Source organism: Quercus lobata, chromosome 4 (assembly GCF_001633185.2).
Source record: "Quercus lobata isolate SW786 chromosome 4, ValleyOak3.0 Primary Assembly, whole genome shotgun sequence".
Taxonomy (NCBI): Eukaryota; Viridiplantae; Streptophyta; class Magnoliopsida; order Fagales; family Fagaceae; genus Quercus; species Quercus lobata.
Window position 1 is genome coordinate 87,399,047 of NC_044907.1, and position 26,514 is coordinate 87,425,560.

General features: G+C 36.5%; 2 protein-coding genes across 4 annotated transcripts; one reads left to right on the forward strand and one right to left on the reverse strand.

The window, feature by feature from the left end:
• The first annotated feature begins 8,197 nt into the window (after positions 1-8,197).
• Positions 8,198-10,068, forward strand: LOC115987153 (GRAS family protein RAM1-like). Of its 2 annotated transcripts, XM_031110631.1 has the most exons (2): positions 8,198-9,166; positions 9,263-10,068. In XM_031110631.1, the coding sequence occupies exons 1-2, from the start codon at positions 8,248-8,250 to the stop codon at positions 9,844-9,846; spliced, it is 1,503 nt and encodes a 500-aa protein (XP_030966491.1). In that variant the 5' UTR covers positions 8,198-8,247; the 3' UTR covers positions 9,847-10,068. The 2 variants fall into 2 exon arrangements, with proteins under 2 accessions (XP_030966491.1, XP_030966490.1); XM_031110630.1 differs by having other exon boundaries at positions 8,198-10,068.
• A 1,076-nt stretch (positions 10,069-11,144) lies between these two features.
• LOC115983309 (probable serine/threonine-protein kinase drkD) lies at positions 11,145-26,313 on the reverse strand. Of its 2 annotated transcripts, XM_031105957.1 has the most exons (9): positions 24,995-26,313; positions 23,186-24,889; positions 23,019-23,099; positions 21,309-21,461; positions 20,964-21,127; positions 20,531-20,678; positions 20,311-20,433; positions 19,809-19,896; positions 11,145-11,626 (listed from the first exon to the last, which is right to left on the reverse strand). In XM_031105957.1, exons 1-9 carry the CDS (start codon positions 26,051-26,053, stop codon positions 11,433-11,435), a joined length of 3,714 nt encoding a protein of 1,237 aa, XP_030961817.1. In that variant the 5' UTR covers positions 26,054-26,313; the 3' UTR covers positions 11,145-11,432. The 2 variants fall into 2 exon arrangements, with proteins under 2 accessions (XP_030961817.1, XP_030961816.1); XM_031105956.1 differs by having other exon boundaries at positions 23,186-26,313.
• Between the last annotated feature and the right edge of the window lie 201 nt (positions 26,314-26,514).

The following is a 26,514-nucleotide window of genomic DNA, read 5'->3' on the forward strand; positions in this document are numbered from 1 at the left end:
TTCACGCGCAGGGAAAAAAAAAAGCATGAAAACGCAGAACTGAAACGCCACTTTCAGCTCTCCCCAAACGCTCACTTAGGGTCTATTTGGATACCGCTTTTTGCTGAAAACTGAAAACACTGTAATAAAATAATTTTTAAATGTGTGAATAGTGCCATGGGACCTAGTTTTAATGAAAATTTTGCTAAATTAGACAATTTATGGGTCTTGTGAACTGTTCACGGGACCCACTGATAGAGACACAAACACGATGAAATTTCATTTCAGCGTAATCCAAACTCTCTCTTATTGTTGCTTTATCAAAAGAAGTTGATAAAGATCAAAAACTTTTTGTTTTTATCTAAAAACTTAAGTGAATAAATTTATTCAAAAATTGGCATAACCATAATTTCTAAGTCCAACTTTTATTATATAATATGATTATAATATGATTTATGTTCTAATTCATTCTTCATATTTTTAATTTTTTTTAATATATCATATCACATTTATAATGCATGTAACAAGTTCTTTAATGAGGTATGAATTTTACGCTATATAAAACTAGTGTGGCTTACTCTAGAAGCAAGCACCATCATGAACAAGAACATAGAGGTGTGGTTGGCAACATTTATAAAACAGCTAGCCGGTTAACTAATCCTAAATGTATGTAACAAAATCCTTCATCACGAAATTTAACACATTTTTATAATGAAATTGGAAAGAGGTCATCTCCGAGTAGTCCCCAATAAAAGTTTGATATATAAAAGTCTAGGTATGAATTATCCACTGATGGTAAATTGTAATGCATGTAGGCAAAACTGAGGGAAATTAGTAATATGGTAACAATGATTGTAGCAAGGGAAAAATAAGATTGTTTATCCGAATTAGTTCTTCATTTGGTTTTTAGGGTTTTTAATTCTTTAAATATATACCAAAGGGATAGAAGGTTACTGCTGCAAAATGATCGAAGAAATATGATTTGTATTATTAGACATTGAATGTAAGACTACTGATATTGTTCTTTTGAAACAAAGAAATTTTATTCATAAACTACCTCCTGATTCGTCTTGTCATATTACATTATTATAATTGCATTTAAGTTTTCAAAAGTATTTTTAGAAATTCTACACCTAAAAAAGATCTTATTTTTCAAAAGCTTGTAGGGAACATGTGTGTGAAAAAATAATTTATCTGTTCTAAGGAAAATAGTACCCGATGAAGCATTAGTCACGTTTGCACTATACTAATCCTAATTGACCTAGAATATATTTGCTGTAAATTCAACACATGTCCTAGCAACATATTAATATTAGATTGGATGTAATACCATTTATTATAACCTAATCTTTTTATTATAGAGTTTCACAATCTGTGGTGGTTGCTTACGATAATTGCGCTCTTTATCATTAAATCAAGATATCAATCAATTTTTTTGGTGTAGGTTGGAATTGAATCCCAAATTTATTATTCAACCATAAGAGATTTTACCAATTAAGCTAACTGAAACCTACAATTATAACCTAATTAAGGATTAGTCACATCTTTACTGCACCCAAGATGACTAATCAAACAATAATTAAGACTTTTTCTAATTTTTTATATAACCAAACTTGGACTAATATATTGTGTAATTCAATTCCATATTCAATCTAGTTCTTATATATATATATATATATATATATATATATATATATTCAATCTAGTTGGGGTTATCACATTTTCTTTGTATACCTTTATTGTATAATTTGTCAATAGTATGTATTGTTTGCTTTTACTTAAGTTTCAATTATATAAGAAGTGACTTGTCTACATTTGGGGAATTGGTTTGGATCTTGTGTATTGTATTTGTACCTATTGAGATGCAGACGCGTGTTAAACACTTGTTATACGTTCACATCAAAACAAGTCCAATGCATAGAAATACTAAATCCAATTTTTGCCCAGCATTATCTGAAGTTAAGAATCCCAATATGATGATAATAATTACCTTTTTTTTTTTTTTTTTTTTGGTGTAGAATATCTCTGTATTTTATATTCATATCTTCCTTTAATTTTAAAAAAGAAAAAAAAAAAAAAAAAAAAGGATTCATAAGCTAAATTTGTCATCTAGTGATAGACAATCTTAGGAATAGTATTAGGAAATCTTAGTAACGAAAATCTTCGCCGTGAGAATCTTGTTTTGCTGTAGGAAATATCATTCATTATGCCATAAAAAAATTTTAATTCAAATGTGAAAAATATTTCCTTTTTATTTTTTTCATAAGTAATTGGACATTAACCCAGAGACGAGGTATCGAATCTAGACCAGCAGACCATATAGACTATATAGTCTCAATCAAATCAATTTTACCATATTTTCAATCACTTTAATACCTCACTTGGTTCATTTGGTTACTAATCTCGATGAAAAGATTCCCTATTCAACTATATCAAAATTTGTATTTTGCTGCAGTGAGTGACGATCTTAAAGCAGAAGAAAAAAACTTAAAAGGAGGGAAGATTATGAAATAAGAGAATATGAGTAGTACGTGCATGCTACATATGATTTATTATAAGACACTAGGTTGTTGTTTGGGAAATGAAATGGTTTTGAGATGATAACAGAATGGTATATGATGGATCTGTTGGGTATGATGAGTGCCTTGATGATTTTTGGTGTAGGTTTCTCCCCTTATTTTATATTGGAGATTAGTTTGATTATGTTGGAAATGGCCAAGATTCCAATACTGAGTAGTCAATATCTTGTCTTTGCAAAAGCCAAAGGGAGTGCACCATCTTCAAGGTTCGCTATACCTCTATCACATCTTTGGAAGCAAAGTTTGGCAAAGTGATTTTGATTTAGCCATAAGGAAGAAGGGGTTAACCTTCCCATTACAGGGTGGCCCAATATAATTTGAGGTCTAAGGTGAAAATTTTATGTGGGATTTTTTATATGTAAACATTAATTAAATAAAATTATTTAATACAAATTAAATTAAGACTAATTTGATGTATTATATTCAGAAACTGATGAATAATATTTACTAAACTAAGGTTAATTTCATAAAGAGGATTAAATATCATAGTTGAAGTATAAATTTTAACAAAAAGAACTAAATATATTTATATAAATATATATATATATATATATATATATATATTTTAAAGAAACTTACTTTAACTTGGATAGATGACTACGTATAGTTAACTAAAGTTATAACCTAAATTCTTCTATAAAAAATAAAATAAAATAAAATAAAATAAAAGTTGTAACCTAAATTTTAATTTTATATCTTCTTTTTAAGAGGAAGAGATAGATAGATATTATTTGATGTGTAGCTCTATAGGTGATTAGCTTACAAAAATTAAAGTCTCAAACTATTAGGGAAGATTGGTCATCATTGATGATATAACACATTTGCAACTTTTTTTTTTGAAACATTTTAGGGTTTCAATTAGGTTAAATTTCTATTGGTCTCTTACAAAATGTTAGATATGAAAAAGAAAAAATACTAAAGATACTACAAAATGTTCACAATATAATGTGATAATGATTGTGATTGATGAACTTCAACAACCTAATTAATAAGAGTTTGAATTACTTTTCTAAGTAATTAGTGACATATCAGTTTGTAAGTTTATAGTAAAATTTGTGGTATCTTTAATATCATTCATTTTAAAATAAAGTGCTCAATCATTTAAAAAAATTTATATTTTTATAAAAAAATTTATAAGGGAGAAAGATAACTCTATTATGCTGCCACACGTTTACACCAAACCCTTAATATTCTGCAGCTTAGTTACTCATAAATTGGAGTGAAGTATGGTTAGCTGAGGTGTATTGAGAGTTTTTAATGCAAGACTTGATGAAGAGGTTTTATATAGCTTTGGAATTGGGAGATCCATAGGGCCCAAATTTGAATAGGATTAGCTTATGATTTGTTTTTAAACCAAGGGATAGCTTATGATTTGTTTTTGCTTAGGTAAAAAATAGGAACTGGTTAAGTCATGGTTAAGGAAATATGCTGACTAAACTTAATTAGCTGAGCTTTCTATGCTAAAACATCACCTAGGGCAGCTGTTAAATGTGACAAAGCTCGTGAGAAGTAAATAAATGAAGTAGCATGCATTTGTGGACTAAACATGGGTTCAACCACGGATTTAGCAATATAGAGGAGCAGACATGGTTCCACTTGCGTGAAAGTGGTCAACACGTTACTTCTTCATGGATCCTCAAATTTTGCAAGTAGTCTAATTGTACTTACCAAAATCCATGAAAAAGCCAAAATATGGCTAATATTACCCTCCAAACTATACTCCCTTAAAACTTGCGCCATGTAGAGAACATATATGTGTAATAGTCCCAGAAATAATTGGGCTTCACTTCCAGACATATATTCTATTCCACAACTCTCTTTTTTCTTTTTCTTTTTTCACTACTCATTGGGTTATTCTACAACTAATAGAATTTATTTAGTAGTGGAAAATTTGGTTTTTCAATTATGGGTTAATTTTAATTTAACCCTTAAATATTAATTATATTAATCTAACTCCTAAAATTTAGACAATGATTCAATTTTAGTTTACCCAAAACAAACTAATCGGTTATCAAAAAAATATATATCATATTTTATTAAATTTTTTCGTGCATTTTACAGATTACAAACTAATTTATTTATGAACCTTGAATACTATAAGAATATCATAAATTTTGTGATTTAATATTGCATGTTTACTGGAGAAGGGAAAAATAAAATAAAAATAAAAATAAAGGATGAAAAATTTTGTGGCTATATTTTAAATGACTTGTCGGTTACGGGTAGTGAATAGTGATGCGATTTGTGGCTATAAATTTTACTTTTTCTTTTCTTTTCTTTTTTTTATGGTTCTGATTTGTGGGCATATTTCTTCTAATCTCTTGTCGGCAATAGTTAGCATAACACTTTTTTCGGTGGAACTTTGGGCTTTTAAAGTTGAGTTACAAAACCCATATTAAGTTCGTGGGCTTGCAAAGTAAAAGAAACAGAAAAAAGAATTCAAATTTCAATCCATTTTCACAATTATATGATGTGAAGTGAATGTGATTGATTATAAGTTAAAAAAATAAATAAAAAAAAGAAGGTGACAAGTAATTCTTATATTAAAAAAAAGTGATAAGTAATTAGCCATAGTTTGCCAGATAAAATAGATGTGAAAATGGGTATAGAATTAGTTATGATCCTAAAATTACTCAAAGAAACATGCATATCTCAATTGAGTTGAAACAATTCTTAAATAGACACACACTTACCTATACACTTTGACACAAACACTTAGGGTTATTACATAAAGAGCTTAAATAATTGAATCAAATTAAATACATTTTTAAATAAGCCTAACAAAATGACCACAACCCAATTGCCTAACCTAACTCAATCATTGTAGGGTTCTATTGGGTTGGTTTAATTTTTAGAGTTATCATGGGTTGGGTTGGGTTGGGTTGGGTTGGTTGAAGATTCATCAATCTAATGAAGTTGAATTGAATTAAAAATAAATAAATAATTATAAATTAGAAAGAAAGGGGGAAAAAAAACTAATCTAACCCAACTCAACTCATGCGCATCCCTATTGAAGCTCCAACTTAATTATCTCTAAATTATTCTCTAATAATTACTTATGAGTCTTATGATTTAGTGGTATTATTCCATTCTTCTTATATTGAAATCTAGTTTCAAATTCACTTCCCTATTTGCTAAAGAATGAAAATATCTCCAATAATAATAATAGTAGTGGTGGTGGTGGTGGTGGTGGAAAATTTATTTAAATTCTCTCCATGGAGTCGAAGAGATGTTCCACCAAACAAAAAGACTCATAACTGTGTGCATTACTTTTTTGCCAAATGATTTTCAATTGAATGATTTCATCAATGCTAGCTTAATGGGGTGCCTGAAAATACTACTGTAGTAGTAGTAATAATTGTGCTGACTCTTGACCATCAATCTTGTCTAGACCCCATTACATTGGTGCCATATCTTGGTGAGAGTCACATCAATTTGGAACCACAATTTCACATCACAAACTAACTTTGGGGCTAGTCTTTGTTATCACTTTCTTGCACCGTTTTGGTCTTAAATAGGACATCAAATCATTGAAGAAGTATGTTTTTCCATCTTAAACTAGTTTGGCCAGTGGTTCAACTGCACATCTATTGCATGAATTTTGGTGGAAGTTTCAACCACAATAGAGAAAATTCAGGAAGATTATTACACTGTTTAAAACTAAGTAATTCCTCATAACATGGTCTAGGTGAGAATTTGTTTGTGCATGTACGACTTTACAAGTTTTTAGTTATAAATTCAGTCCAATTATTTTCTTTTCTTTTTCTTCTAGTACAGACTAGGCCACCTGCAATGTCTCATTGCTTGTTGGCCGACTATGGGACTGAGAATGACTTGTGAGACAAACAAATGGAACCAATAAAGAATTTGTACACAGATTGGTTGAGGTAACCGGCCAAAGATTTTGTCTTTAAGGCCGGCTATTTTTACAGTTAAGACTTTCTAATCTTTTCATGTATATAATAATGAATGTAAGAACAAATTGAAATTCTTTTTACCCACCTTCATGTAATTCTATATGATTCTTCAATAGTTTGATAATGAAGGCACCAAAACATAGGACAAATGACCGCCTACTTTCCCAAAAGATGTATGAAGTACATTCTTTTTCTTTTCAAGTTGCAAATTTATTATCCTCTTTGGTGCATTGCATTTGAAAGTATGAGTAATAATATTAATTAGAAACCAAAATATATGACATTTGATACGCTTAATTAAAGCAACTACCGAAGATAGTCACAAGAATGGAAAATTATTAGGTACTCCGGGAGTACCATAAATGCGTACTCCCTCCTCTCACATGAATGGTGGGTCCCACCATGAATTTAATTAGTGGGACCCACCATTCATGTGAGAGGAGGGAGTACGCATTTATGGTACTTCGGGAGTATACAATAATTTCCCCACAAGAATTATGGTCTTATCTAAAAATGGTGACATTATTTACACCCTCTAAATTAATTTGAAGTTACTTTTAAACCGATCCATTGATTACGTAAACTTACAATATACACCCTCAAGTTTTACAATAATGTCTATGTGTTCCTTCCAAAAATTTGCCATTAACTGACCCAAAAGCGACTTCGTTTTGAACAATAAATGAGATGAACAGTTTTTTTTTTTTAAATGACGTGTTGACATCATTATAATAGTCAATGAATAAATGAGATGAACAGTTTTTTTTTTAAATGATGTGTTGACATCATTATAACAGTCGATGATGTAGATTGAATGTCTTAAAAGTTGAAGAATTGGTTTAGAAACGACTTCAAACTTAAAAGGTGTAAAATAACATTTAATGATATAAAATGATATTGACCTTGGCTCAGCTAGCACATTTAGTTCACCGAAAATCAATGTCTTTTCATGGTTAACAATGTGCCACGGTAAACATCACAACTAACCCTTCCCAATTCTTCCTTCACAAATTATGTCGCGGGCCACTACTGTCTAAGGTCCTTTCACTTCTAAACAAACTACCTAACCCTTTGCCATTAATTTATCAAGCAACATTGCCAATTCAAGAGCAAGATTTCAATATCAAATTCATGTGACTTGTCTTCAAATGGAGCTACTTCTATATCAATATTAATATGAAAATTTTAGGAAAAAATTCAATAACTAGGTGCAATTCTCAAAAATAAATAATACATTGTCAATGATTTACTAGTTTTTTTTTTTTTTTTTTTGACAAACAAAAGTGTTCAAACCTCTTCAAATATCTGACTATTCCCTCGGGTGTATGTAGTCCACCATCCCGCACTAGGTTATTACAGGGAGGAATCCTATGGGAGTAGGCCCAAGATACTAACAAGAGGTTTTAAACCCAGGATCTCATGAATATCATGAGGTTTTAGGAACCACTAAGGCAACCCCTTGGAATTTAATTTACCAGTTAATGATGCAAAAAAATCAAGATAAAAGTTAAACAATAGAGTATGAAATGCACCTTCTTTCTGTCCTTAATGAACTCTCCAATAAAATCTGTTTGTTTTTATAGTAATACATATGTCCCCCCCTGGAAACAAGGAGAATATTCTTACTCAATATACTAAATAAATGCATTAGCCAAAAATAAATATTAAATAGTGGATCTGTGCGCTATATATTAGACACTTTTGTATTGTGACCAAGGCTCATAAGAGTTAAGTCTGAAACTCTTAGCATATTTCATTCCTCCCCCCAAACAATGGCAGCCTTGAATGGCTGGTCGTCCTTCCCCATGCATGATAATCTCGACCATGATCTGGCCATTCGAAGGTTTTGTCCAGCACGAGTTGAGCAAGAACACGGAGAGTGTGAGTGGGAGTGGGAGGATGAGCTACTGAATGAGCTTGAACTATGTTCTCCCTCTAATACCACTACCATACCCTGTTTGCCAGCTCCAGAGGTAGATGAATTTGTTGATAGTTGTATTAACATGGATCATTATGAAAAAGAATGTAGTAACTTGCAACATGATTTCAATCTGTTCCAAGAAGAGATGGAAACATTTTCTTTGGTGAATGATGTTTATGGTGATGCTTCAATGATGATAGACGGAGATGGATTGGAAATGAGTGGCTCATTTGAGGATTTTGGAGTACTTGATCCTGTAATGGTGCCTAGTGTGCAAGAAGAGGTGAGCCATGGTGATTTGAAACAAGGGCTTCATTTGGTGCACTTGTTGTTGGCTTGCGCTGAGGCTGTTGGGTGCAGGGATACTCAACTTGCAGACTCAATACTCAAACAAATATGGGTTTCAGCAAGTCCTTGGGGTGATTCACTGCAAAGAGTCTCCTACTGCTTTGCAACAGGATTGAAGTCTAGGCTATCACTTCTCCACAATGTCAATGCAAACGGGACATTCACAAATGGTGCTAAGGAGAAACCTTTGATCACAAGGGAGGAGAAATCAGAAGCCTTCCAACTCCTTTATCAAACAACTCCATACATGGCTTTTGGCTTTATGGCTGCTAATGAAGCTATATGTCAAGCAGCAAAAGGGAAGGATTCCTTGCACATCATGGATATAGGAATGGAGAATACCCTTCAATGGCCTTCTTTAATTAGAACCCTTGCATCAAGGCCTGAGGGTCCTCCAAATCTCAGAATCACTGGATTAATCAGTGAGCACTATCTCTCAGAACTTGAGGTAAGCATGAAAATTCTTGTAGATGATGCTAGCACACTAGGACTAACACTAGAATTCAACATGATATCAGGGCCAGTGACGCCATCAGGTCTAACCAAAGAGAACCTAAACTTGAGAGAAGGGGAAACACTATTTGTCAATAGCATCATGCACTTGCACGAGTTTGTTAAAGAGAGTAGAGGGTCTCTTAAAGCAATCCTACAAGCAATCAAGAAATTACGTCCGACTGTGCTTACAGTTGTAGAGCAAGATGCAAACCATAACGGACCCTTTTTTCTTGGGAGATTCCTTGAGTCTCTACACTATTATTCTGCAATTTTCGATTCCCTCGAGGCCAGCCTCCCACGAAATAGTGCACAGAGGATGAAGATAGAGTTTCTCTTTGCAGAGGAAATTCGCAACATTGTTGCTTTTGAAGGCACGAATAGGGTTGAGAGGCACGAAAGGATAGATCAATGGAGAAGACAATTAGGCCGAGCCGGGTTTCAGGTAATGGGAATGAAGTGCATGAGTCAAGCTAAGATGTTGATATCAGTCTATGACTCTGATGGCTATACTCTGTCTAGTGAGAAAGGTTGCCTTCTCCTTGGATGGAAAGGGAGGCCTATAATACTTGCATCTGCATGGCAAGTGCACAATGTTTTGTCCACCTAGTTTCCTGGAAGACATTGCATCTAATCTGGCTAGACCATTAGTTAATTAGAAAATAATATGGTGGAGCATCTTGTGATCGAAGGTCTCCATATTCCTAATGATTGTTGGAAATTTAATAGTCCTTGATTCTTTAAGAGAAAATGCTTTTCCTTAGGCTCCATATTTTTTTCATTATATACAACCAATAGTTTGTACATCGCCATGCAATATATTAGACAATTCATGTGTGAAAAGTAATTGATTTTTTTTTTTTTTTTGAGTTTTAAACATTTAAATCCGAGTAGGCATAGCAGTGCAAAAACACATCATTCATACGCTCATATATTGAGACCAATTGAAGCAAAGCTGAGCTTAATTTACAGGTTCCTTTTTGCAAATTATTAGGTTCACATTTCAAAGAGAACGTTGATATTACTGATGATCATTCTTAAGCCTTCAGCTTTGGATCATCAATAGAAAATGAAACATAATCCCAAGACATACAAAAAATGGGGGCACACTTTCTTCTTTTTTGACAAGAATGGGGCACACTTTGATGTACATGACTGCAACTTGTTTCATAATTGTCACAGTATTTGCAGGATGTAGTTTCTTTTGACAACATTAATCCAATTGTGCGGTCCTGCTATGAGCTATTGTACACTTCAGAAATTTATAGGTCCTAGTGATTTTGAAACCAAAAAGTTGATGGCAGGGAACATGATTAAATGCCATTATGTTAGCTCAAGAAAATTAATAGGTAAACATCTAATTATTATCTTCATCTAGATGTGACCTTTCACCGTCCAGTCAAACTCCCATAGTTCTTTTTTATTATTATTATTTTTTTTTATGGGTTTTACTAGTGGCCTTAGGCCATTTATTAATAAACTATTTTAAAAAAAAGAGTTAATAAACTATTTTAAAAAATTTTTTATGAGAACTATATTCTCGCCCACCATCCCATGATTATGGGACAAGGAAGTGCTAGTTGACCTCATCCTCCATCAAACATTCTTGATAAAATCATTCTATATCTCAGTCAGGTACCTCAAAAGCTAACCTTGACCAACCAAACTGTAATGACTAGGGACAAGGTGCTACCTTACATCCCAAAGGACTAGTCAAGTTAGAATTAGGACTTATAATCACTTATATACCCAAGATTTATTTTTCACATGCGAAACACCTAATGTGAATTTTAACAAACAATCACGCAACACACTAATACAATGCAATCCAATCAAATCACACAATTTGGGATATAACACAATGACACAAACACTGCTTTCCAGAAATACAGAGACATTAACAAGAAGTTAAAAAATGCCTGTCCAGCAACAGCAGAGAGAGATGGAAACTTCGCAATTCCATTTAAGGAACTGTAACATCTATTAAAAAAAATTTGTGAATTTCGTGGAAAATGAAAATGATTATAAGGGATTTCCTTGAAAAGAGAGGCTATTCCATATTGAGAAAAAAAAATATGGGAGCCAATTATTCCTGTGACTAATGTAATATACAATCTCTCTAGTGTGTAAAATTAAATTAATAAATTTATCGTATAATAGCTCACAGTGGAAATGGCATAAGAAGCCATTGAACCATTACTTAGATGACTTTTGACCGTGTGATTTGGCTTGGCTAGCTGCTGCAGACATGACGCGTAAACGACTAGTAATTTCTGTGAAGGATGGCCTGGTTGCAGGATTAGGGGCCCAACACTGCTCCATTAGCATTCTCCATTGAGGATCACAGTAACTTGGAATGGTTGGCCTCAACGTGTTACTCACGATACCTCCTACATGTACAGAATTTTCAAAATAACTTTAGCCTTGCAGTTTGGAATGACTTTGGGGGTAAGAGAGATGGGGTAAATGATCTGTAAGCATTGACAAGTGACAGCAATGTTGATACTTGATGAACAAAATGTAAAGAAAAGGTGGATTACTATTTACGGTGGCTTACATACAACGATAAATTATATTAGTTAATAGAGGTGAAGGTTATCTGCTAATAATATGAACCACTGCTGTTGAAGTCCTAATCTGCATTTTTTTTATTGGTTTGTTACACGTGTACCCCAGGGTCTTAAATTACGACCTCAATCTTGCTCTTACAAGGGAAACCTTTGAGCTCATTGGCTCCTAATCTGTATCTCAAATCCCATAGTTCTCAATAGAACACCACATATTTTAAGTTTTAACCCAGTGTTTTTCTAGGATCCTCATCAACATAACCATAATAAATAATAGGGTAAGCCTAGAGTTACCATAGTTCAATATTACCTTGGTGAACCAAATTCATTATCACATTAAAAAAAAAAATGCATCTTTTTCTTCTGTTATTTGAACTTTTGAACGGCCAGTATTCTAGGCATGACTAAAATGCTCCTCCCCCATTCGTTGATGCAAGGAATCTATCAGTTCTTAACATTGATGGAGGAGTAAGATAATTTAACCAACTGAAGGCACCCCCACCCAATGGAAACCATTGAATCTGAGCACAGAGATGAAACTTGAAAATCCATCAGCATAGAAAACCAATCATGTCCAAGTAACTCACAAGGAAACTTTTTTTTTTGATAAGTAATAAGATATATTGATATAAAGGGGACACCCTAGTGCACAGGGAGTGTACAAGGGAAAAGAAATCAAATACAAAAATTGCAAGAGTTTAGGAAATCAATAAAAGAGGGGAAAGATTTATCTTGCAAATCAAACAACCAATCCCTTAAAGTTCTAAAAAAGAGAAGTTTGAGGTCCGGAATAGATTTCTCAGTATCTTCAAAACATCTACTATTCCTCTCCCTCCAAAGACACCACAATAAGCAATGAGGAATGATGGACCAAATATAACCATTTCGATGACGACCAAAGCTGCCTTGCCAACACCATTACAACCCCAGAACAGTGTGCGGCATAACCCAAGAAACTCCAAAAAGGCCCAAAACCATAGACCATAGATCCGAAGCAAAAGGACAATGAAGGAATAGATGGTCAACCGATTCACCATTTCTCTTACACATGTAGCACCAATCCAAAATCCACACCTTCCTTTTACGTAAATTATCAATCGTTAAGCATTTCCCTAAAGCAGCAGTCCAAACAATGAAAGCTACTCTAGAGGGAATCTTCTGCTTCCAAATACTTTTCCAAGGAAACCCAAAGAAAGCAATGCCAGCTAAAATTCTATAATAATCACTAACCAAGAAACCCTTAACTTTGCTAGGAATCCAACACATTTTATCCTCACCTCGCCCCCTTATAGGCGAACCATAAATAGTTACCATGAAGTCAGACATAGCCTCTAGATCCCGAGCATGCACACTCCTAACGAATCTCACATCCCAAAAGAGGACACCATTGGTGGACATCATAAGCTCAGCCACACTGGCATCCTTATTCCTGCAAAATCTGAACAAGTCCGGATATCTAACAGCAAAAGAAGTCTCTCCACACCACCGGTCTTGCCAAAACTTCACTCTAGACCCATCACCAATATCATACAGAATATGGCGAGAGAAAGAAGGCCATCCCTGACTGATATTTTTCCATAAACCAACACCATAAGGGCCAATCACAGCTCTGGTATACCAGCCCCCCCACACACATCCATACTTCATCTCTATCACTTGCCTCCAAAGGGCATCTTCCTCAATCCCAAATCTCCAAAGCCACTTCCCAAGTAAAGCTTCATTGAAAAGTCTTATCTTCCTTATCCCTAAGCCACCCGAAGAAATAGGAGAACAAATAGTAGCCCATTTAACCAAATGAATTTTAGGATCATCTCCAAAACTGCCCCATAAGAAATTCCGCTGGAGCTTCTCAATTCAGTTAGCCACACTAGCAGGAATAAGAAATAAAGAAAGAAAATAAGTGGGTAAATTAGATAGGGTGCTTTTGATTAGGGTGACTCTACCTCCCTTGGATAAGTATAAGCGTTTCCAACCCGCCAATCTCCTCTCCATTTTCTCTAGAATAGGATTCCATATAGTCTTATCCTTGAATTTAGCACCCAAAGGAAGACCTAGATTTTTCATTGGGAAAGAGCCCTGCTTGCAACCAAGAACAACCAAGAAAAGGCCAATATTATTGACTACCCCAACCGGAACCAATTCTGACTTGCCCAGGTTAATCTTTAGGCCTGACTCCACCTCAAAAAGGAGATGAGACACCGCTATGAATCTTCCCTCCAAGTTACCCACACTAAAACCCGACATGCGACCTTCAAGAATTGCTTTGTCCAGCATTCTTCCAAGAGCTTCCATCACCAAAACAAACAACAATAGAGATAACGGATCACCTTGCCTCAAGCCTCTGGTGCTACCAAAAAACCACAAGGAGAGCCATTAATCAAGATGGAGAAACGGACAGTAGATAGACAAAAGAGAATCCATTGTCTCCATTTGGTAGAGAATCCACTTCCTTCTAACATCTGCAGCAGAAAATTCCAGTTTACATGGTCAAAAGCCTTCTCAACATCCAGCTTACAAATCAGCCCCGGCACCCTAGACTTCAATCTACTGTCAAGACATTCATTAGCAATAAGAACAGGGTCAAGGATCTATCTGTCCCTCACAAAAGCATTCTGAGATGTTGAGATTATATCCCCCATCACCAAGCGGAGACGATTAGCCAAGACTTTAGCAATAATTTTATAAACCCCCCCCCCCCAACCAAACTAATGGGCCGAAAATCTCTAATCTCATTAGCCGCATGTTTTTTAGGAATGAGAGTAACAAAAGTTGCGTTTAAACTTTTCTCAAACTGACCATTGGCAAAAAAATGATGAAATACAGCCATGAGATCAGGCTTAACAATCCCCCAGCAAGCTTGGAAAAAAGCCATAGGGAAGCCATCAGGACCAGGAGATTTATCACCATGAAAACTTTGAATAACGTCAAAGATTTCTGCCTCTTCAAAAGGCCTCTCTAACCAATCCGCATTCTCACCAGATATCATTGGAAAAACCAACAAATCCGGAAACGGCCGCTCAACCTGCTGCTCAGAGTACAGATTCATGAAGAAATGAGTAATGTAGTCTACAATTATACCCTGATCCGACGACAAAGTACCATTAACCATTAGGCTTTCAATACCATGATTTTTCCTGTTGGAATTAGCCATTCTATGAAAGAATCTGGTATTGGCATCCCCTTCCTTCAAATGCAACATCCTAGACTTTTGTCTCCAACTAGTCTCTTCCATAAGAGTCAGCTTTTCAATATCTGAACGAAGATTAGTTTGAGCTAACTTCTCCTCAGCAGATAGACTATGAATCTCCTCTTTAGCATCCAAATCATTCAGCTTACTCCAAAGGGCCTGTTTCTTAAAAGTGACATTGCCAAACTCAGTTTCATTCCACTTTTTTAAATCCAACTTCAATGCAGCCAACTTCTTAGCAAGAATAAAACTAGGGGTTCCATGGAACAAATAGGATGCCCACCACTTCTTCACTTTCTCTACAAAGTTATCCACCCTCAACCACATATTTTCAAAACGGAAAGGAATTCGACCTCTTCACTGACACCCGCCCTCCAACAAAATAGGAAAATGGTCAAAAAGAACTCTAGGCATCCTTTTTTGGGTGAACTGAGAGAAGTGATTAGCCAAAAGAAGGGAGAAAAGGAACCGGTCTAGCCTAGAAGCTGAGGAAGTATTGGACCAGGTATAAAGGCCCCCTTCCATATGAATATCCATCAACCCATGCAAAGAAACAAAGTCAGAAAATCCATACATAGCCCTGGAGAAGCTAGCAGCCCCCAAACGCTCTGATGGGAAGCGGATAATATTAAAGTCCCCTCCAAGGCACCAAGGCAAATCCCACCAATTGATTAGCCCGGTTAGTTCCTCCCACATCAACCTACGCCTATTGTTCAAATTTGGCCCATATACGCCTGTGAAAGCCCACTCAAATTGGTCGCCTACATTTTTAAACTTGCATGAAACTGAAAAATGCCCCACCGCTTCCTCCACCTTTTCCACAACCTGGCTATCCAACATCAATAAAATTCCTCCAGAAGCACCATCAGAGCCCAGGTACAACCAATCTACATATGGACAACTCCAAATACTTCGAACAGTACCTCTAGTAATCCACTCTAGTTTGGTCTCTTGCAAACACACAATATCAACTTTCCAGGATCGCAACAAGTTACGAATCTGAAGCCTCTTGTCAACTTCATTCAGACCTCTGACATTCCAAGAAATAAGCTTCTAATTCATTGAGTGACAGTAAGAACCTGATTCCTATTAATACCACATCGCCTAGCAGATGAAGAGCCATAATTAATGGAACTTAACAGCCCTTTCAACTCTCTTAAACCTTTCACCCCCGAACCTTTTGAACCACACAATTTCTTGTTCACCTAAGCCCTCCGATATAATTCAGCTTCAACAGCCAATAAAAATTTTGTTGCTTGATCTTCTAAACCCACAAGGGACGTGCCAAGGAAGCTATCGAAGTTATTGAATCTCTTTTGAAACCAATCGAAATAAGGTTCCTGACTCCTTTAAGTATCCAAACCCACAACACTTTCCTCATCTACAAGAGACTACTCTGCCGCGGCCAAAGGTAGAGAAAAAGCAATTGGATCAACAACTAAGGGCTGATTAGCTTCCTCCGAGGAGGTATCCGAAGCCCCATCCTCCACCAATACTTCATCCTCTTCGAAAAGAGCCAATGATACGTTCGTAACGTCAGAAGACTCCAACGAAACTAAGTCAAGCTGTTGTTGCTTTTCCAAAACCTCTATAGCTTCACACCGAGGCAAAGCGATCTGCACCGAAACCACAACCCTCCTCCCATCGCGTAATTCAAAAACCCACTGCTTCGAGTTCCCCCATTTCTTGACAATATTGCCGGAATACTCCTGGAGAATTAGTCGGGGGTCACGCACTAAGCTCTCATCGTGATCTGTGGTGCATGCCGACCCATTCCTAGCCTCCTCGGACTCGTCGGAATCGAGAAGCTCAGACTCGACAACATCGGAAACTAGATACGAGTCAATCGGCGCCGATGACTCAAACCTAGCTTCAACGATCTTGTCAGAGTTGAGAGATTGGGCAGCGGCGACATCGGAGACATCGGAGACCATCAACGACCTCAGAGGCAATATCAAAGGGCACGATGAAGACTGGAAGGGTCTCGCGCATGGACTCGACATACTTGGAATATGGGTCTCTCGCAACGGGGAAGACTTGGTGGTCAGTTCTTTTCTTGCTGTTCTTTTGGGTTGCCAGACCAAAGAGGGCTTGGGCTTAAGTTTGGGGACAAGAGGTGGGTTAAGTGGGGGAGCTTCAACAAGTGCATTGGGCCTAGAGACATCTTTCAAGGGCCCAACACCAGAACAACCCACTTCCTTAATGTTGGAACACTTAATATCCCACTTGCCATTTAGCCCACGCACCAAACGTAAAGAAACTTCTAGCAAGAAAGGAGAATCAGCACCTTTAAGAGCGTCATCCTGTATTTCAAGCGTGATTTCAGCCTCAAGAACCGCACTACCCTTATCGCGCAAATCCAAGCTTCGAGTCTTCTGACTGCTCAAGCTAGACTTGATAACTAGATTTGATTTGATAGAATTTTGAATATTGGGCATTGCAAGCTTTCCAGTTCCGCTACCACCATAGGTTTTCCGATCACCATCCACCGCTGCCGTAAAAAAGGATTTATGATTTCTGAACTTTTGCATTGACGGGAACAGGGCAAATTGAGATGGCGATTTGACGCCAAGAGAGTCGGGAGCAATGGCCTTACGAAGATGAAAGCCAAAACCTCTCCACCCACTACCCAGCTTTCCTTCTGGTACAATGATGAGGCCCTTCCGACGACCATGAAGAAGTTCAGAGATCACAAGAAAGCTTCCATGTGCATTGAGTCCCATTTGCAAAATAAAAACCTTATTACCATCCCTGAAGGTTCTAGCAAAGTTTTCAGGATGAGTATTTGACATGAGATCCTCAATATAAGTTAGCAACCGTAAAGCACTCTCTTTTCCCATGAAAACCGATCGGAGAGAATCCTTATATCTTTCAAATATGCGTAACAAGAAGAAAGTACCACCCTCTTCCACAGAAAATTCAAACAATTTGGATTCGACAAAAAAGAAAATGGAACCACCCATGATAACCAAGAAAACGAAAAAAAAAAAACTAGGAGGTAGACTTGGTAAAAAAGAATGAAGAGTATTTTCAAGTTATACCTATTGCAATGTTAACATAATTTGCCCAAATTTTTGAAATTTGGAAATAATTGCCGATCAGGAAGCTCTTTGCTCTGAAGAAGCCACAAATAAATCATAGGAGTATCAAGGTTTATAGCACATTTCGCTTCCTAAGAATCTAATCTAATGATCTCCGAAATGCTATACTTGTGCTCTGATAGAAACAACTCCCCACCAATTATTCCCATGATTTCCTACCACACCCCCCCCCCTCTCTTTTCTATGGGACCTTAAACTCCAAAGGGAGCCCAAATGAATCCAACCTCTTGTGAAATTTACAATTTCTAGAGAAGTCCTCAATAGCTTCCTCTTCCTTACACAGCATTGACATTCCCATGTTCCACATCACTAAAACACTACTTACCAAGCCCAATGCTCCCAATCCACAAATGGGCTTCCCATAAAGTTCTAACAATCCTCTTATTGATAAGCTCCATTTTAGTTTCCTGTATGCATACTATGTCAGACCTCCATTCATGCAACATATTCTTGAGTCTTGACCAGTGCTCTCTTCCTTTCATCAAAAATCCCCTAACATTCCAGGATAAAGTTCTAACTTCTAAGCTTAAATTGTGACCAGTCATCAGGCCACTCCCACTGCTACTTTGATTTCCCTTGCCAGGACCTCTCCTACCATCATAATTTATGGAACAAGGTAACCCCTTTAACTTCCTACTACCCTTTTTTGATTAAACAGCCCACCATGCACTAGTGCAAGTGCAGCTTATGGCTAAATGGTCGTTATGAGAAATAAAATAACAAGTGCACTTATCAAGTTTTGCTAAATGGGCTGCATTGTAAATTAAAATAACAATAACCATTTTCAGTGTCTAAATCCATTAATTTTTTTTGGCTTGATGGAACAATCATTAACTCTAGGATGCAAACAGACCAAACTGGGCCGAACTTCCAACTACTTGAGCTTTAGCCCCTTCAAATAGTAGATTCTACCCAAGCATGACTCAAGCCTAAACTAATTGGAGCTCAGCCAAGTGGGTGCTCAATGAGCTTAAAAGCAGTTCATGAGCCAAACCAACCTCGACAGAGTACCACATGAGGGCGCTCACTTTCTAACAAAAAAAATTTAACTAGAGGACAGAGTTCCATATAAGGGTCTTATTCTGTGGAAATATAACTTCTGAATAAAATAGAATATCCTACCCCCCAGGGAGAAATCAATCCAACTAGCATGGGGGGACTAAGATCCAAAGAGAAGTGATTGCCAAGTACCTATCCTTCAGTTTGCACTCAGTGGTCTATCCAAAGAGGCAGACCTCCACTCTCATATTTTGAATGCAATAAAATAGTCTTCTAAAGCTTACATTGTCATTGACATCATGATGAATGGAATCAATGGACAAAATGGCACCCCACTTAGAAATAGTTAAGCTTTACATAGTCTTTATAACTATTTTTCCTCATTTGAGAGTTGGAATTATTTGTGGACCCTTATCAACCAGGGTAGGAGCCCCATGACACAAACCAGGTTTGTTGGCTTGCTCATTTACTTTTTTTTTTTTTTTTTTTTTTTGAGAGAAAGCTTGCTCATTTACTTAATGAGGCCTCAAACAGGTCTACTTGTTTGCAGAGCTCTAGTTGACTCATGTAGAACCTTATAACTGACATTTCTCTGTGTGGACAAACTGTTGTGGAATGGTGCCAATTTCTTATTGCTGTTTTAGCATGCAGACTAACATGACCAAAAAGGTGGAGAAGAAACAACAAAAAGGTAAAGAACAAAAAAGTTAAGCTATACCTATGATTGCACCATAGTGCATGTTGGCATATGGCTCCTCGCCAGTGAGAATCTCCCATAAGACGATACCAAAGGAGAACACATCAACCTGTAATTCAACAAAATTAAAGAGCATTGCAAGGCACAAAACTTCAAGAGGTAGAGATCAGGAAAAAGAAATAAAGAAGATAAAACCATAAACCAAGTTATGCTTCTTTTTTTAAGGAAAAGATGATGTACAGATTAAAAACTCCTCAAAGTCCTCTACTGTAAATGAAAGGATTCTGGTTTTGAGTTTCTCAATAAACTAGAAAAAGCAAAACATAGAGATTCAAAATATTTTTTTCTCTAGATGATAATGAAGAATACTTCTTAAGTACCAAGAAAAAATCAGTAAGAGATTTCCATCACATCAGATACAGACTTCTGTAAATCTAAATGGGATAAACATTAGTACAATTGTAAAAAAAATTCAGTTAAATTCTCTTATGCCATCATAGAAATATCATCATTTGTATCTTACCTTCTCGGATACCTTATTGCTGCTGCCATTCAACAGCTCTGGGGCCATCCATGGTAAGGTTCCCCGTACACCACCAGAAACCAGCGTATTTCGCTTGATTTTTGACAGGCCAAAATCACCAACCTGGGTAACAATACATTTCATAGAAACATTCACAGTTAGCATTAAATCCATACTGGGATGAACTGTACCCTGAAATGTGTAAAGCCATAATTCTTACCTTGCAAATTGGTCGTAAAGGATCTTTCAAGTTCACTAGCAAGTTGTCACATTTTAAGTCAAAATGCACAATATTCTTTGAGTGTAAATATTCCATTCCAAATGCTGCATCCATAGCAATTATTAGTCGCTTGCGACGATCAAGATACCTGCAAGATAGATCATGTTAAAGAGGATGCAGGAAATTAATAAAGTAACTGCTTCAATTTGAAAACAGCAAACATGAGAAGACGAACAGATGCCTAGCTTTTTTAACAAATGAAAAAACTCTAGATTCGTTTAGAGTAATCATCATTGCAAAAATTTAACCTACATTTCTCTTTGTCCTGTTTAGCAACAATACATGTAGAGATTTTAACATACAATTCATAATTGGGACATGACCCAGAAGATACCAAACTGAAATTCAGGAATTATACAAGTAGATGCATTACCTATCCTTGCGAAGTAAAACATGCCTAAGAGAACCATCAACCATGAACTCTGCCACGGTTGCTAATGTCCCCCCTGGTCCATCTTGCACTACACCATAGAATGCCACCACATTTGGATGGTGAAGCTTTGAGAGAATGTCAGCTTCTCGCCAGAACTCTGCAGTCTGAAAATGATGGTAAGAATTATCTAATATGTCACTATAGCAATACAGAGTGCTGGTTTTAATCTTATGATTTGCTTTTATGATATATGCAAGGTTCATTACGATACAGAGAGAGAATAATTGACTACTACATCACAAAATTATGAACATGAATATGTTCCACATATTGAACAAGAGTTACCAGTCTCTCTTGCTCTGATGATCGGCCCATGAAGCAACTCTTCTTTATTCTTTTAATAGCAACATCTGATCCTCTCCATTTGCCGTGATACACTGTCCCAAAGGTACCAGAACCCAGTTCCCTCAGCTCTTCAAGATCTTCGTTCTTTATGATCTATATGCATATCCAGAATAAATAATCAAACAGTAGTGGAAGGACGAATCAATGTTGTAAAAATCAGAGGTTGAACAATCTCAAACTAACAAAACCACAATATAAGGCAACTTTGCAGGCCAATGCATGTTAAGTTCTTTGTATATTTCTAGAAAAAGGAAAAAAGGACTAATGACTGGGAAGGCAAATGCTATTACAAATTTAAGGAAATCCAAATCTCAGCATCCATAAATTATAATTTATAAGTATGATCAATTAATTTTCTTTAATGACAAACATATCACTATATCAGTAGTTTTGGTACCAAATAGTACTAAATATGCCTATATTTTCTGATTAAAAAACTATGGCTCCGTTTGGTTGGAATTATGGAAAAGTGGAAGGATGGAAGATGACAGAAAAGTAGGATAGAAAACATTTTAGTTTTCCACCATGTATGTTTGGTTGGGAGGGGAAAAAAAAATTTCCTTTGTTTGGTTGAGAAGAAAAATGAGAGATGGAAAATATTGTTTGTGTGAATTTACTAAAAAGGGGCTGGAATAGGAAAAAAATGATAGTTGGTGGGTAGGAGAAAAAAACAAAAGTGGTGGAAGGGTAGTTAAGTCATTTTGATTTAACTACCCATTTTCACCAAAGTTTTCTCCACGATTTGGGGGAAAGCAATTTGGAGGGCCCAAGTGGAGAATGCCTAGGAACCACCATTTCCCCCCTTATTTTCCCTTGTTAAACAAACAATGGAAAGCTGAGTTTTCCACCCACCCTCCCCTTTCTCACCCGGACCAAACAGAGCCTTAGAGAAGTCAGCTGTCTGTAGGTTTTACTAGCTAGTCCAAAGGGCTCTTCTTTAGAAAGGTTCCCTACGTTATTAGAATCAGAAACAAGAGGAAGACAAAAAAAAAAGACAAAAAAAAAAAAAGCAATGCAAAGGCGGTCTTTAATTATGTTTACAGAACTTTGTAGTACAGATTCATACATATTCCAAAAATTCTCAAATTTGTTGACAGTTCAAAATGGTGCCATGTGTATAGAGATGTTGCAAACAGTATTCAAAGATGCTCTCATGAGACATCAATAAATAATGCATACGAATTTACTGTTTAACTTGAATGCTTAAATGAAAAAAATAAGCCCTTAACACACCATACAATACAAGATAACTAAACAGATAATTACTGGTGTATTTCAGTAGCAGGCATGCACCATTTGAGGGTTCTAGATATTTAAGACTAGGTTTCATTGATTGGCTCAATCAACCAAGTACCTAATATTTATAAGATATCAATATGACAATAAAGTCACACCATAATCTATTTCCAAAAAGTCTTGACAATAGTATAAATTAGTTAATATTTCTCAGGAAGTAGGTTAGTCCATAAATTTGCAAGTTGAGACACCATGACTTCAATGTTGAGGAAGATAGATGCTTCATAAAGGACTGATTTCTATGATACCAATTGAACCTCAAGTAAATCATTTACATCATTCAAGAAGGGCAGATCTTATGCAAATGTATTCATAACAAAACACATGTATGCATTGCACATACATGAATCATACCTGCAAAGTGCTGATATCAAAATCATCAAGTGAATGATTTAGAGGAGGTAGACCACTATTTCCAGATTCAAGCTTCCCCTCCTACATCAAAGTAACATGAATTCAGCATGAGAGTGTAGATGTTTAGAAGAAGGAATTCTCAACCAAATAACCGTTCAAAAGAATACCTCATACTCTGACTCTGGTATTCTTAGGTTTTCCATCATAATATCAAACTGCACACTTTCAGTGTCCTTCTCTTGGGGATGATCATATTTTGGATGCAGAGTGTTGTTGTCAGCTCCAGGTATTCCAGGTAATTCTTTCTGATTGTCTTCACCAAAATTGTGCTGAGACTGGCTATCTAAAACTCCTTCCACTTCTCTAACTGCAGATGAAAAAGCAAAATGATCCTGGTCTATAAGAGAAACATCTTTTTGAACAAATCCTTCTTGTGCCAATTTCTGAAAATAAGACCAACGCTTAGGTTCATGATTCTCCATGTTTATACTCAAGCCAGCTCCATCTTTATGCAGTGGACTAATGCCAGAGGAATCTTCAGAAATAATTGCTTTGGAGAATATATCAGAAAGGAAATCACGAGAGAATCTGTCTTCAATATCAATAACAATCTCTCCTTGTACAGGTGCGGAATCACCACCAGAGGCAAGTTCTTTAGAAACATCTTCAGTTGAGCTTCCCATCCAAGAAAATGGCTGTGCAGATCCCATTGCATCATCATTACTGGAACCCTTGCCACTGGCCTCACCCCAATGAGCCTCCAAAAGATTAGATGCCATATCCTCATCAGGCTTAAAGGTTACTGGTCTCACAGCAGGAAGTTCTGATCCAGCATCTGCAGGTTCATCAGCCAAAGGTCTCTCATGCCCATCTTTAGAGAAGTTTGTAGCATGGTCAGACGTAAGAACAGAATTCTCATTCACAGCATCTTTATTATCCTTAAGTTTTGGCGATTCATGATTTGACTCATAATCCACATCTTGTGGAAGCTTTGAAGTCATCTGACAAAGTGCATCAGCAAACTCTTTGTACTTTTGAAGTTGGGCAAGTCCCTCATCAATAGTATGAGTATCTGTAAACAATGGCTTTGATGTTGAAGTAGACTGTTCAATTTGGGGAGCTGTATTTCTGTCATGCAATTTGTCAACACATTCTGTAATAGAATCCTGCTGATCAATATTAGAACGTGACTGAGATATGAGAAACTGAGAACCATGTGAATCATCAGACTTTGACAATCGATTCAGCAACTCTGCCTGCTCCCTGGGAATTCTTTCTGAATAATAGAATCTCTGAGGAGGCATCGGCAGCTCAAGGTTATTAAGATCAATTGCACTGGACTCAGAATCAGCATAACCAGGAGCGAATGCACTACTTGATGTGGAATAATGGTCATCGTCACTAGATTTGGCCACCTGTGTGGAATTCACAGCATCAACGGATGAAGAGACATGTTCAACTTCCTGGTGCTTTCCCTCATTTTTTGAAGACAATAAAGGTAGATCTCCATCAGGTGCAGCAATGGTGGCCCCTGCTTCTTCAACAGAACGATTATCTATCAAGTTACCATCATAAGGCTGTGAGGGAACAGTATGATCTTTCTCCAATGAGCAAATTGTATTGGTGTCAATCTTTTGCTGAACAGAACCATCACATTTTGGTTTCACCTGCTTTCCTGCCAACTCTGAATTCAGTACCCGTAAGCCACCATATGGCAGCCCTTCAGTCAAACCTCCCTGTTGATTCATAAGCTCATGAAGAGGTACCAGAGTAGGAATTGCCCCAAAAGGGGAGTGATGAGCAGGATCCTGGCCATGGTGCAAAGGATACTGCCTAGATTCTACATGATGCATCATCTGGCCAGGGTAAACCTGTGGATAGGTTTCATAAGCATCTGAGGAACTCGGTAGAATTGGCTGTGAAGATGGAATAGTTGAAGATGAGACAATAGTACCAGTCAAAGGAAAAGTGCTTACCCCTATCGAGTCTGTCACAAGCCTACTTTCCCTCTCACTCTCCTGTCTGTCTAACATAGCTAAATTATTTGTTGAAGAGCTCACCAGACCATGCAGTGTAGAGTTGTTTCTAGATCCCATGTCCATACCATTGACAGCAACCACATACTGAACCTCAGAGTCACCATCCACACTGCCCAGACCAAACTGAGCATCATCCAAATCACTCATGGAGAACAGAAACATCCTAAGCTTCTGTGATCCTTCTCTATCCTCTAGTTCATTACACTCCTCCATCATATTCAGCAGATCCTCATCACCAGAAACAGAAACCAAAGCATCAAGATCTTCCCCAGGAAGCTGATATTTAATAACATGAGCTTGGCTATAAATTGATAAAGTTTTCTGCATAAGCTCCTGCCAAGAAATGTCCTTTCTTATACGGACAATGTGTGTTTCACCACCAACATACCTCAGCTTTCCATCACTAGGCCGGGGCAGGATTTTTCCACCAAAGCTGCAGAGAACCTTCATTTTCGTTGATAAGCTATCTGAGGCTCCAGAGGAGGCATAGCCAAGAACTCCCCTACCACTTTCATAACCTGACAAAGGTGGTGGCACTGATTGAAATGATCCATAGTTACTTCTGTCTCCATACAAAGAAGAGTTATTTCTCTCAACACCTTTTTGACCTTTTTCAACTGTGTTGAGCATTGAAATATCTGATCCACTTTCAGACCCTGTACGACTGATACCTAAAATTCCTTTTAGTTCCATATAGCCTGTTGCATAATTGAGATCAATATTTGGAAGCAAAGGCTTCCTTGGATTCACCCGATCACGCATAAACTCAAGAGAAAACTCCTCGCCTGTCTGTATGGAGTAATTAAGAACTGGTTTAAATTCTGATATGTTAAGGTGAGGTGATCTAATATTAGTGTGGATAGTACTCAGAGGGTCCTGCACAAATGATTGAGGTGCAGAATAGAATTCCTCATCTTGAGGATCCATGGAATTGTACTGAAACTGTTTTTGTGCACTTGATTGTTCCATCAAACCATTGTCTGGTTTTCTTTCCATTTAACTGAACTTTACTGTGATTAACCCCAATGCCAAAATACCACAAAGAACACAGTAAATAAATTTACAAACAACCCATCTAAAATACCAAGTTAAAAACTTCACTTACGGCCTTGCTTATCAACTATAATTAGACTGCAGAGAAACCTGGAATTCTCAGAAACAGATACTGAAACAGGAATCAAGCTTCGGTTTGATTCCAGTTTCAGTTTCCCAACAGAGATCAGAGGCTTCACTAATCCTGAAAATAGTGGAAATGAAAAGTAACTCAAACCTTCTTCAATAACTTAGGGAGCTTTAAAGCATATTATGCTGCAAACATAACATAATTCAGGAAAGAAGTAAATCTAACATTTAAGTGAATCCAGAAACACAAACTTTAAAGTAACCTGAAAGACTGAAAGTAAATTTAAAATTTGAGCCTTAGAAAAATAACATTATGAACACTAAGAATGAAATTC

Excerpts from the sequence above, each read along its gene's own strand:
- LOC115987153 (XM_031110630.1), top strand. The coding sequence starts at position 8,248 with ATGGCAGCCTTGAATGGCTGGTCGTCCTTCCCCATGCATGATAATCTC.
- LOC115983309 (XM_031105956.1), bottom strand. The coding sequence starts at position 26,053 with ATGGAAAGAAAACCAGACAATGGTTTGATGGAACAATCAAGTGCACAA. Across the intron at positions 21,128-21,308 it reads CATCAGAGCAAGAGAGACTG|ACTGCAGAGTTCTGGCGAGA; the intron begins GTAACTCTTGTT and ends CATCATTTTCAG. Across the intron at positions 19,897-20,310 it reads GCAATAAGGTATCCGAGAAG|GTTGATGTGTTCTCCTTTGG; the intron begins GTAAGATACAAA and ends GTTGAATTACAG.